At 41.2% G+C, this 12,741-nt stretch overlaps 1 protein-coding gene across 15 annotated transcripts in view; it reads left to right on the forward strand.

Moving 5' to 3' along the window:
* Positions 1-11,639, forward strand: part of nbeaa (neurobeachin a) — a 99,121-nt gene extending 87,482 nt beyond the window's left edge. For 10 of the 15 annotated variants that reach the window (XM_082548513.1, XM_082548520.1, XM_082548524.1 and 7 more), the window contains 21 exons: positions 1,296-1,462; positions 2,001-2,125; positions 2,211-2,357; positions 2,808-2,944; positions 3,077-3,194; positions 3,375-3,477; positions 3,559-3,674; positions 4,498-4,610; positions 4,868-5,008; positions 5,116-5,235; positions 6,442-6,594; positions 6,728-6,892; positions 6,970-7,059; positions 7,655-7,847; positions 8,289-8,360; positions 8,729-8,884; positions 9,229-9,399; positions 9,591-9,692; positions 9,869-10,065; positions 10,178-10,329; positions 10,429-11,639. In XM_082548513.1, coding sequence (XP_082404639.1) covers positions 1,296-1,462; positions 2,001-2,125; positions 2,211-2,357; positions 2,808-2,944; positions 3,077-3,194; positions 3,375-3,477; positions 3,559-3,674; positions 4,498-4,610; positions 4,868-5,008; positions 5,116-5,235; positions 6,442-6,594; positions 6,728-6,892; positions 6,970-7,059; positions 7,655-7,847; positions 8,289-8,360; positions 8,729-8,884; positions 9,229-9,399; positions 9,591-9,692; positions 9,869-10,065; positions 10,178-10,329; positions 10,429-10,519 — 2,829 coding nt within the window. In that variant the 3' untranslated portion in view covers positions 10,520-11,639. The remainder of the gene's footprint in view (positions 1-1,295; positions 1,463-2,000; positions 2,126-2,210; positions 2,358-2,807; positions 2,945-3,076; positions 3,195-3,374; positions 3,478-3,558; positions 3,675-4,497; positions 4,611-4,867; positions 5,009-5,115; positions 5,236-6,441; positions 6,595-6,727; positions 6,893-6,969; positions 7,060-7,654; positions 7,848-8,288; positions 8,361-8,728; positions 8,885-9,228; positions 9,400-9,590; positions 9,693-9,868; positions 10,066-10,177; positions 10,330-10,428) is intronic. The other 5 variants (XM_082548522.1, XM_082548519.1, XM_082548516.1 and 2 more) reach the window with 1 other exon arrangement.
* Positions 11,640-12,741: the final 1,102 nt, after the last annotated feature.

The raw sequence follows: 12,741 nt of genomic DNA on the forward strand, positions 1-12,741 counted from the left end.
TCTGATACCAAGAGTCACCATGGCAACAAGTAAATAATAAGCAGAGCTTATTTTTATCCATTGGAATATGAGTGTGAGTCGGTGTGGGCCATGACTTTTATCTTATGAGAAAAGAGTCAATTCAACCATCGTCTGGGTTTGGGTCAGCAGTCTCTGTGGATAAGCCACTACCCACAGCTTATGACCGCAGCTGAGTGTCAGACCGTACACTGATTTCTAAATCAAATTTTTACACCCAGTATCACAGATTTAGATGATTTTTAGTGGAAATGGCCCCAAAGTTTTCAAACTGTGAATTTTCAGACACTGAAACCTTTACAAATTATGCATCTAGTAACTGCATATCAATGTATAATCGATGCATATCGAGGCATATATTTGCAGCCTGTTTAACTTTACAAAGTTTCGTTCTGTTTTATTGTCATGCTCCCACTTTTTCTGTCACTGTGAGCGATTACAGCATCACAAATTATTGTGTTTAAATTTAATATTTAAACTTTAGTTTTAAAACATTTGCAAATATTTCTGTCACTGAAGTGAAGTGACTTGAAAAAACACTTTTTTTCTTTAGAAAAAACAGCTGCATTATTGTTCAAAGAATCACGGAGTTAGAAAGATGTAGCCTGTTATTTTAAACTGTTCATAAATCCATGATGTCCACTGATTGCTGTCTATGCGCTGACATCATTGACTGATTGATCATAAAAGCACTTGTGTGAAATATAACATGAAGCTAATACCGTATATAATTGGGATTTCATGTCTGCAAAGACGTAAAATTGTGCGATGAATTCACTCTGCTGTTCATTTTTCTATCAGCCTTACAAATGAGGAACTAAAACCAGACAGCAGACAGGTTCACAGAGTCTGTTACCACAATAAATGCCTCAAAGTTTTATTCAACTCTTTTTGGAACAGAAAACTCAGTTTTTTCTCATCTCAGGGTTGACAAAACAGCCTTGATCCTCCAAGAAAATGATAATCAACTAATTGTTGATATTTAAGAGTAAATGGACTATCAGTATATTTTTTTATATAAACATTTTTTACAGTTTTTTTTTACATTAGATTGCAATTGACAGTTTCGGAATAACTTCCGATAAATCTTGTTAGCATATGTGCAATATAAGATAAGCAGTTATCCACGCGTGTATCGGCCTGATGTGTAAATACTAAGGATCCTCATCTGATCACCTACTGACTCCTTGTTAGCACCATGTCCTCGTCACAGTAATGGTCCACGGTCTTACTGTTTCTGGTCCTTGTTTAACTTTCCACGTCCCCTTCTCCTCCAGTCTAACTGTGCGCAGTACGCTGCAGACCGAAGGGAGGAGGAGAAAATGTGTGATCACCTCATCAGCGCCGCTAAGCACAGAGATCATGTGACTGCTAACCAGCTGAAACAGAAGATCCTCAACATCCTGACCAATAAGCACGGAGCATGGGGAACAATGTCACAGAGGTAGACCATCACTGTGTAATCTCACGAGCGATCCCTGCAGGAGTATGAGTAAGGAGTCAGATTTTGATATAAATTAATGAAATGGGTAATAAAAATGTGCAGTATCTGACTCCTAATATATTTACTGCCTGGAAGCATCAAGAGACTGATGTCCTTATTTTGTTTTAATGCACTTCAGCATTTGCTCATCCAGACCTTCCTACAGGCTGGCGGCCACATGTGATGTAACATGTAACATCTAACCTTATCCATCCTTCATCCGTTATGCCACTATTAAAGAAACTGTTGGTTGTTTACAGTTCATAACTCAACAATATTTGTTCTTCCTCTTTATCTAAAAGCCCGTTATTGGTGTTTGTAGAGTTGGAAAAGCCCTCATGGTCAAATGATGCCCTTTATCCTAATAACGAGGAACCTTTTAGACTGTAGGAAATTAGTTTGGGTGGTTTTTAGCATAAATGTCACATATAACGTCATCTCTGTCTTTAGACAAGTGCCTCAACTGAAATTGCTCATCTTTTTTCCTCCCGACTTTCAGCCAATTACACGACTTCTGGCGTCTAGACTACTGGGAGGACGACCTCAGGAGGAGGCGGAGATTCGTGCGAAATGCCTTTGGATCTACTCACGCCGACATGCCGCTCAAAGCTCTCGATGAGTACAGTCAGTAATGTTTACTAACATACAAATATTGCTTTGTTTTGTTTTTTTCCTGCATATTCTAACATGCTCACTTAAACATAAACAGGTACAGAAGACGAGGAGAAGGGACTCAAAAAAAAGAATTTCCGGAGTCAGTCGGTGGTCACCCAAAACCCGGAGGCAGAGCTCATGCTGGAGGGAGACGATGACGCTGTTAGTCTGCTGCAGGAAAAAGAGATCGATAACCTCGCTGGTAAGAAACAAACAAACACACACACACACAGACACACACACACAGACTTTGTTACAGTCCAGCTGAACAATAAACTCTCTGACTCTTGTTTTTAGTACGTTTTCGTCCGAGACTTTTTATCTCCAAAGGCAAGTTTGACATTTGAAAGCTTTGCAGCTAATCTAACCGTCTGGCTGATTTATCTCACAGAAGATTAAATCACAATTCACTAAAAACTGATGCAAATCAGATCAAACACCTTGTTTAATCCAGTGATTCCTCCCTGGCTTTCATAACCGATCGGTTGTTTCCAACAGAGGGGAAAGAAGCCAATGATTGGTCAATCTTAACTAACATGAAATGACCCTAATGTGCTGTTTTATATTCTCCTGTGATCATGCTTATTGGCATGACCCGGATACTTGTATAACTACCGATAGTAATGCCTGACCCTTGAATTTGTCCCCACAGGTCCGGTGGTTCTGAGTACTCCAGCTCAGTTGGTAGCACCAGTGGTGGTGGCTCGAGGCACTCTGTCCATCACTACTACTGAGATCTACTTTGAGGTAGATGAAGAAGATACTGCGTTTAAGAAGATGGACCCTAAAGTAAGAACAAATCATTTTTCTTTATAAGTGATCAGTGCACAGAAAGAGAGAGGAGGAAAACCGGTAAATTACAGGGTTAACTTATAAGTCTTTCTTTGTGCTTTTTTTCCCAATAATGTGCATCTTCATTAGGTGCTTGCCTACTCGGAGGGTTTGCATGGCAAATGGATGTTCAGTGAGATCCGAGCTGTGTTCTCCAGACGATACCTGCTACAGAACACTGGACTAGAAGTCTTCATGGCCAACAGAAGTAAGTCTCCAGAGTTCTTACTGAAACGATCATACTCACAGGTGACACTGCAATTAACCCGCTTTAGTATAGAATGACTACACTACCTGATCTGTTTAAATGTACTCTTGGATATTAGCTCAGTGTTAAGTGAGTGGTTCATTTTAAATCAGCATTAACTGTATCTTGTTCTCCCTCTAGCATCTGTGATGTTTAACTTCCCCGACCAGGCCACCGTTAAACGGGTTGTCTACAGTCTCCCGCGGGTCGGTGTAGGAACGAGTTATGGTCTGCCACAGGCCAGGTATGCACAGCTCTGTCTTCGAAGGGCAATGCCAAGATTTGATAAATGGAGAATTACATTTCGTGTGTGTGTACATTTCAGGCGGATTTCCTTGGCCACTCCTCGCCAGCTGTTCAAGTCATCCAACATGACGCAGCGCTGGCAGCGGAGAGAGATCTCTAACTTTGAGTACCTCATGTTCCTCAACACTATTGCAGGTGAAGTCCACTTTAAATGAGCGCTGACTCTTCTACCTCTGGACCTGTCAATGATATACGTGTGAACAGAAGATCGGTCAAGCACACAAATCTGGCTGATATGTCCAAACATTTCTGCTGAGTCATACGGACATTTCTTATTCACTGTGAAGTTTTTTAGCAGTTTAAACTTATTTGGTTGCTTCGATTGCCAAGGATAGAAAACGCACACTTCCATTGTGTATTTCCTTCATTGGTGATTCTATAAACACTTTAATGAAGAGGGCAGACAAAGAAGGTGACAGATTTGTAATAAGATGAATGCTTTGTCTGCAGTTTGCCAAATTGTTCTTTATATACTAGAAAACAGATTTAGAAAAATGAATAAAACCACTTGTTTTAATACATATTGAGATACTGAGTAAGTGTCAGAAGCACACAAAGAAACTGAGTGAATATTTGTTTAACTCCTGACATCATTTATCAACAGTTTGTACTTTTATCTCTCTGCTTGACTTTCTTTTTTTTAACTAAAAACATGCGTCTTTAGTTAATGTGTGTATAACATTTCATCTGGGCTCAGCGGTTCGTTAATATTTCAGCACGAGTCCGGCATAATGGATGTGTAAGATTTTAAAATATTTATAGCAACGTTTCTTTTCCCAGAGTAACATTTACACAGACATTTTATAGTTTGTTATAATCTAAGAGTAGTGTGTGTGTGTGTGTGTGTGTGTGTGTGTGTGTGTGTGTGTGTGTGTGTGTGTGTGTGTGTGTGTCCTTGCAGTTTATAACAAGACTAACGCCACACTGTTGTCGCTGATGGCTGTTGTGTCTTCTGCAGGGAGGACCTATAATGATTTGAACCAGTACCCTGTCTTTCCTTGGGTCTTGACCAACTATGATTCAGAGGAGCTCGATCTCACACTACCGGGCAACTTCAGAGACCTTTCCAAGGTTAGAGCTCCCACCCATAAAACTCTTTATGCACCTTTTCCAATTTCCTGCGTGTGTGCTACTTGGAGATGCTATCAACTCAAATGAATCAAAGTCACAAAATAGCATTTACGGTACATAATGTACCAAGGAATAGCACAAATCTCTCCTTATCACATCCCCACCAAGAGCGTATACACCCCGCTATGCAGAAGAACGCTAATGTGTGGTTTCTCTTCAAAGTATTCATCCAGTTATTTCTCTCTGATTTCTTCTAGCCAATCGGTGCCCTGAATCCCAAACGAGCAGCATTTTATGCTGAGCGCTACGAGACATGGGATGACGACAGCGCACCTCCTCACCACTACACAACCTTATACTCCACAGCTCATTCAACACTGATGTGGATGCTCAGAATAGTGAGTGCCTACTTAACACACTTATAAACTGGAAACAGCTAACTAAACACACGCCAGACACTCAGGGCTGCTTTTCACATGAACGTGTCTGTTTTCTGTTCCTGTAGGAGCCCTTTACCACATTTTTCCTCAGCGCTAATGATGGTAAGTTCGACCATCCAGAGAGAGCCTTTTCTGGCATCGGTCGCTCGTGGAGGAACTGCCAGAGGGACACGGCTGATGTGAAGGTAACGTGGAACAACCTACTGAAGTGACTGGTTTGAGGTTGTTGGACTAGATGTATTCAGCATAAAATCCATCCGCACTGAGACCTAACACCAGGAGCATGAAATTATGATTTTCTTCTTTCATTTCCAATTTGAAAGTATTTAGAAGTGGCCTTATGGCCTCAAGTGGTTAACATATTTGTTTTGCATATGAGGAAAGGTCCTCAGCTTAATTCCAGGAGGAGGCACAACCCCAGTTTTAAGGGTTTGCAAGTCAGCGGTGGTCGCACTCCAGGATAAATGGGAGTTTTGCAGGGAAGGAAAAGGCATCTGGTGACAAATCTGTGCCAGATCAGACATGTGGAGCCGTTTGCTGTGGTGACCCCTTGGGAAATAAGGGAGCAGCTGAAAGTACCATATGTGAAATATTTGATAATAATTTGCTAAAGGAGCGTCAATAATTGATGTGGATTTTTCTTAGATCCAGTTAACTAAAGCAGCAGCATAGCCTGTTATTATACTGAGAGTGCAGAGGGTGGATTGTTAGATGTTCACCAGGCTAGGTATTTTGTGTGATTTTGGTTTGTTGGCTGTTTGTTTCTGATCTTGGGGTGTTCGTTTTATAATATAACAATTTCAATGTTTTTTTATATGAAAATGCATTGAAATTAAATTTAGCTTCCACTAAAACAACAAATAACGAGTTGGTTTTTTACATGTAACAAAGAAATAATTATACTGTAAGTAATTTTAAGTGCTGCATAATTATTTTCAAGTACTGCATAATTTTCTGGTAATTTGGCAGAAAACAAAATAATATTTTGCCATCTTACAGAGCAAGTAGGCTGTACCTGTGTGTGGGCTGTATTATAGAGTGGCTTAACCGAAATTGTTTCTGTTTTATTGGAAAGGAGATACAAATTATACTGTAAGTAATTTTAAGTACTGCTTAAGTAATTTTCGGTATTGTTTAATTACCTGGTAATTTTGCAGAAGAACAATATTTCCCCATCGTAAGTAGGCTGTACTCTTCAGGTCTTTATTTTTTCTATTTATTTAATTGTGCTTTTTTGTTTATGATGTACTCAAAATCAGTTACAATATCATTTGTGTCTCCTTTCCAGTAAGATATGCAGACATTAAGCAAGGTTAAGCCACCACATGGCACAGCATGCTCCTCAAAAAGAGGCAGTGACTGAACAATGTGTTTTTGCTCGTGTCCATAAGGAGCTGATCCCAGAGTTCTACTACTTGCCCGAGATGTTCGTCAACAGTAATGAATATGAGCTCGGGATGCGCGAAGATGCAGTTCCTGTAAGTGATGTGGAGCTTCCCGTCTGGGCCAAGAAACCCGAGGATTTTGTTCGCATTAACCGCATGGTGAGAAAAACAGAGACTTGTTTTTTTTAATACTAAACCTGGAAGTTTTGTTTCTTTTTTTTCTTTGCCTCACCTTCAAATCTGGAGATAAACTGCGAATATTCTCTCTCTCTGATTCTTTCCCTCTCTCCAGGCATTGGAGAGCGAGTTCGTGTCGTGCCAGCTTCACCAGTGGATTGATCTAATATTTGGCTACAAGCAGCGAGGGCCAGAAGCGGTGCGAGCTCTCAATGTGTTCAACTTCTTATCCTACGAGGGAGCAGTCAACCTAGACAATCTAGATGCTGTACAGCGTGAGGTTTGTTGACGATTATCATTAAAGTGCAGAAATCGAACTTGTGCGTGGTAAGCCCATCTCTTCCTCTCTGATTCCAGCTGATTGAGGCCCAGATTCAGCTTAGTGGTCAGGTGCCCTCCCAGCTGCTGATCGAGCCACACCCACCTCGGTCCTCCGCCATGCACCTGGTGAGATACCTCAACAGCCTTAGCACATCTTGGCACGCACTTACAGACAAACACCTGATGAAAACACCAAGTCAACTGTAGGAGCGCTGCAGAGCTACTGAGCTAGCAGTGCTTTGAATCTTCATTGTTTTCATTTATTTATCATATTTTTAAAACATTTCTACCCAGTGCATCAATTATTTTTAGTCCGCATTCTCCGAGAGGAATAGCTTCCATTAGCAAGATGTAAGCTATTTGAAGTTTTATTACATACAGTAGTATGTAATGGTGTTTGTAGCCTCTCTGTAGTCCCTGCTACTCTCAGCAGCATGAGGCCTCTGCTTCTCTACATCAGAGCCATCAATGTCAACCCAAACCCGTCAGACCCCGAGCCCTCAGCAACCGGTGCATCCGCCTCCTTTCCTAGACCTAGAGCCACCCTCAGTGTGTGTACCTGCTCTGACCCTGTGCTCCCACTAATATACCGTTTCCCCTGCCGTCCCTCTGTCCCATCTGTTCTGTCTGTCCCTCTCCCTTCGTCTCCATCCCCCTTCCTCCAACCTACCCTCTTGCCCTTTCTCTCTCTCCCTTTCTCTTTCTCTGTCTGTCTCACCAGTGTTTCCTTCCCCAGAGCCCTCTGATGTTTAAGGATCAGATGCAGCAGGATGTCATCATGGTGCTCAAGTTTCCCTCCAACTCTCCCGTGACACACGTCGCGGCCAACACGCTCCCCCACCTCAGCATACCAGCAGCCGTGACGGTCACATGTAGCCGGCTGTTCGCCGTAAACCGCTGGCACAACACTGTCGGTGAGTGTACGTTGATGGAAGTCCGTGTAAAATTTAAATTATTAAAGAATTTTTGCGACTGATTTCCCAAAGCCGGTAATGCTTGTATACTTACAGCTGAGCCTGAAGCATTTGCTCTTGTTGTTTCATAATGCCCTTTAGTCCTGTTTTGTTCACACCCTCGATGTTGACATAGAAATATTTGTTAATTAAAGCTTCAATTAACCTTATTAATGACCTCATTAGCGCAACAGACTACGTGTAATTAATCATGGTAATGTGATTATACAGGATCACGGGCAGCTTAAGTGGCTTTTAGTACCGACTGCCACACGAGGCACTTAATTTTTAATGTACGCTTGCATCAGAGCTCCCATCAGAGAGCACTGGATCAGGCCTTCTTCACCACTTGAAGATGTGCGTATGTATGACTGTGTAATATTTGTGCCTCAAACCCTTCAGGCCTCCGTGGAGCTCCAGGATACTCCCTAGAACAAGCTCATCATCTGCCCATTGAGATGGACCCTCTCATTGGTCAGTTCTCACACATATTCACAGCATTTTATCCATTCAAAAAGTTATAGATGCAATTTATGTTGTATTTTATTGACCAGAGGTGGGATGTGGCCCAGATGCAGATCTGAATCAAGGAGTTTTTAATATTATAGGTTATTGCAGAATTTATCACAGATGCTTATATGCAGCTCTTGTTTTTATATAAGCAGTTGCAGACCATAGTTTTGATACACATGTTCTGTAAGTAGATAAAGGGAATTTCCAGATCACTGGGGGAGCTGTGGCCAAAAGCATCACGTGATGCATCGGGAATTTAGATATACTGTTAACCATTTTCCATTTTTCTGCCCTCATTAGCCTGATTACATCTTTTTCTTCCCATGTAGCAAACAACTCAGGCGTGAACAAGCGTCAGATCACTGACCTGGTGGACCAGAGCATCCAAATTAACACACACTGTTTTGTGGTTACTGCTGATAACCGTTACATCCTCGTCTGCGGCTTCTGGGACAAGAGCTTCCGTGTTTACTCCACAGAAACTGGTTGGTTTTTGTATTATTTATAAGTCATGTCAAGCACTAAGTACAGCAAGCATTTCCTCGAGGCTGTCAGCTTCCTTTTTGAAGCTTAAATTTATGATTCTGTCAGAGTCGTTGCTTTGCATGTTTATTAATTTATTACATAGAAGAGATGCAGGCTTTTTTGGAAATACATGCAGGCACATGGAGGTAGATGCTGTTTTTACTGATCCTCGGGTTTAAAAGGAGACACGGCTTGATTAAGTTATCATCACGAAGCATTTTTATCCCACCGTCGCCTTCCAGGAGTTTGATAAGGAGAGGCACACACACGTTGGCAAACTTGTCTACCTCCCTGCTCTCCACAGGAAAGCTGACCCAGATAGTTTTTGGCCACTGGGATGTGGTGACGTGTCTGGCTAGGTCAGAGTCTTACATTGGAGGAGACTGCTACATCGTGTCAGGATCCAGAGATGCCACTCTTCTTCTGTGGTACTGGAGTGGGCGGCACCATATTATAGGGGACAACCCTAACAACAGTGAGTGGTGAAATGGTGGATACAGAATGTGTGCAAGTTAACTAGTCGTTGTTTGGGACATGAGTGCATGAATGCGCTTCAAGGTCAAACATTAAGTTGAATAATTAGAGCATGTTTATTGTATATTTACAGCAATGGAAACATTTTTACTGCAAATGTAGTGGTTTGACTCTTAACTGTGTTTTCCTCAGGTGACTATCCTGCTCCCAGAGCAGTACTGACAGGACATGACCACGAGGTGGTGTGTGTGTCCGTCTGCGCGGAGCTGGGATTGGTTATTAGTGGAGCCAAAGGTTTGTACATCTTTATATGTCTTTGCCCAGAAGAGGTTTATTTGCAAATAAATATTTAATTTAATTATAAAAGATGCACATCAGAGAACAGTGGCGTGGACGCAGTGAACGTTAATCACAGTGAATGTTGCTTTTGCCAAAGCTTTACACTATCTTGCTTTGATCTTTTCCCTCAGAGGGCCCGTGCCTCGTCCACACTATCACAGGGGACCTGCTCAGAGCCCTGGAGGGTCCAGAGCTGTGCCAGCAGCCACGCCTCATCTCGGTGTCTAGCGAGGGACACTGCATCATCTACTATGAGAGAGGCCGCTTCTGCAACTTCAGCATAAATGGAAAACTGCTGGCACAAATGGAGGTCAACGATTCGACACGGGTAAAGCTGTCAGGGTTACTCGAATGCAAACATTTTCATACACTGGTGTTCGCATTATTCAGCCATAAACCAAGAGCTTCTTTTAACTTGGACTCTTTTTTTTCTTTTCCAGGCAATCCTGCTAAGTAGTGATGGGCAGAATTTGGTGACAGGAGGCGATAATGGAGTTGTTGAGGTGTGGCAGGCGTGTGACTTCAAACAGCTTTACATCTATCCGGGCTGTGATGCCGGAATCCGTGCCATGGACCTATCACACGACCAGAGGTAAAACAGGAAGAGGACAAAGACTGCGTCACCTTTGTGATGTGATTGCAAAAGTTTCGATGGTTCGCAGATGTGATTTACTGTGTTCTCTGCCCTCAGGACTTTGATCACTGGCATGGCGTCTGGCAGCATTGTGGCATTCAACATAGACTTCAACCGCTGGCACTACGAACACCAGAACAGGTACTGAGGACAGTGCGAGGAAGAGGACGATGGAGGGAGGCGAGGAGGTGATGCATTCTGCTGTGTATCTGCAGCACAGGGGAAACTACAGGTTCAGAGACGATGGAAAAACAAGTACCGGACCTTAGGCTGTATTCCCTTGTGAAGTTCACTTGATTTTAGGATGCGACGGCGCTGGTGGAAACTGCTTCCTCTGTGCATACGTGTATGTACGCGCACACACACGTGTGTAACCACAGACACTTAATACCCAGAAGATACACACCAAAACCTGCTAATAGAATAAGAAGACTGCAGAGTGGGGAGGGGGAGGCAAGGTGAGCAGATATTGTAGAGGTCTTTCATACCTGTACCACTCACAGGACTGGTACATTTGCTGTTCCTCAAAGAAATCCTAGGTTTTCTTTTCTTTTCTTTTGGCTATGTTTAACATTTTGTTCTTTACTTTTCATTTGAGGAGATGCCAGCACATCGCTTATTGGGTGGATAATTAATGAAATATGTATCTAAACTGATAAGAAATGGTCAGAAATGAACTAGCTCTACCCATTGTTCAAAAACAGGTGCTATTGGCTTGATCTTAAATTCACCCTTGAAAAATTGCTGGAAGGTCTAATTTTTTAAAATTGTTTAATCTTGTTTAATTTCACCTGTTTTATTCTTTTCTTTTCTTTTTTTGAATATTCATTTAGGTTTTTTTTGTTCTTTACCCTCAGCAGGCTTAAATCAGATTTTTATGTAAATAAGGCTCTGCTTCCTTCAGAGTCTACACTTCTACTTTCACTACACGAACTGCGCTTATCACCTTTAATTTATTAATGACTTGCTGTATGTAAAATACTGTGTAATAATTATTATAATGTTGACAAGGCTGATGGTAATAACGGTGGTAAATGTTTTGCCAGGGAAGGTAATGATAAAGAGGTCTTACCAGTGCCACCAAGGATGACGAACACAAGACTGACATGATTTCCTTTGTATATTTGGTGATCGTTCTGTCAAATATGTACATATAGTCTCGGTTCAGGCTTGGCGGGAGACTTGATCAGCTGAATAAGACTGGAAGCGCAAACTTTCACTTACCCACATTTGTTGATTATTTAAAATAAAAAAAAAAAAAGAGAGAATCAAATCAATGTAAAAGTTTTGTTTTGTATTTGCACTTTGCACCAATCACATATCATTATTTATTAGCTTGGTTCTTTCTGGTCGGCTGCCATTTCGTTTAGGTCCATTTTCCTACGGGATAATTTGTGCATTGATGTTTGTATTTAAAACGTTGAGCTCATGTGTGATTATAAGTTTTACAACCTCACAGTTGTAAGCAATATCATGATTCTGTAGCTGATAGAGGCGGGGCGGAGGGCGGAGAGAGAGGATGAAATGTGAGATGTACCGTATGTGTGAAGCCATCTTGATCAAATGCGCACATGCACATACTCTATCGACAGGTTCAACTTACGTATCCAAAAAAAGGTTAAATATTTTTGGATCTATGAAACCCTAAAAAAAAAACTATTGTATTCATGTTTTATTGCAAAGATGTAAAATATGACGTGTGAGTTGGAAAAAAAATCATGATAAGAAAATAAAATATGCAAAGAATTTGATGACTTGGCTTTTCATTGATCACAACCGTGTATCACGCGTACATTTATTGCCATTTTGAGTGAAATCTTACTTCCATAAATGCGATTTCTAGTTAAAACGCTGCATTTTGCACACACTTGTCATTCGTTGAACTACCTGCTGTTTTTTTTTCTTTCCTGTTTGTGAAAATAGCAACATCCTGCATCACAGACATCAATACCCTGTTAGTAGTACAAAATTACCACTTTCAGTTTTCAGCATTTCCTGCATTGTTCTTTTCTAAAGAACCCATTTAAACCTACTCCTGTGGAGCTTCTTCAAATAACACAGGAACAGAACAGCCGTCCTCACTGAAAGTTGTCACAGTGATTATACAACCTGAAATTTCACAGACGACATTAGAGGTTCAGTTTTATCTATTTTCTTTTATTTCACCAGTTTAAAATAGTCATTTGTTCTCATAGCTGAACATCTTTATGTGCAAAATTAAACTAAAAGCTAAAATTATACACTAGTTGTTGAATTTGTGAACTTTCGCTGTGAAACTATAAACAGATTATTATTTTACTGCTTTGCTGCAACTCTTAAAAAACACAATCTTGCTTGCTTGGCTGCTTATAAAAAATGGCCACACATTGC

The sequence above is a fragment of the Aulonocara stuartgranti genome, assembly GCF_965226115.1.
Source record: "Aulonocara stuartgranti genome assembly, chromosome: 10".
In the NCBI taxonomy this organism is placed as follows: Eukaryota; Metazoa; Chordata; class Actinopteri; order Cichliformes; family Cichlidae; genus Aulonocara; species Aulonocara stuartgranti.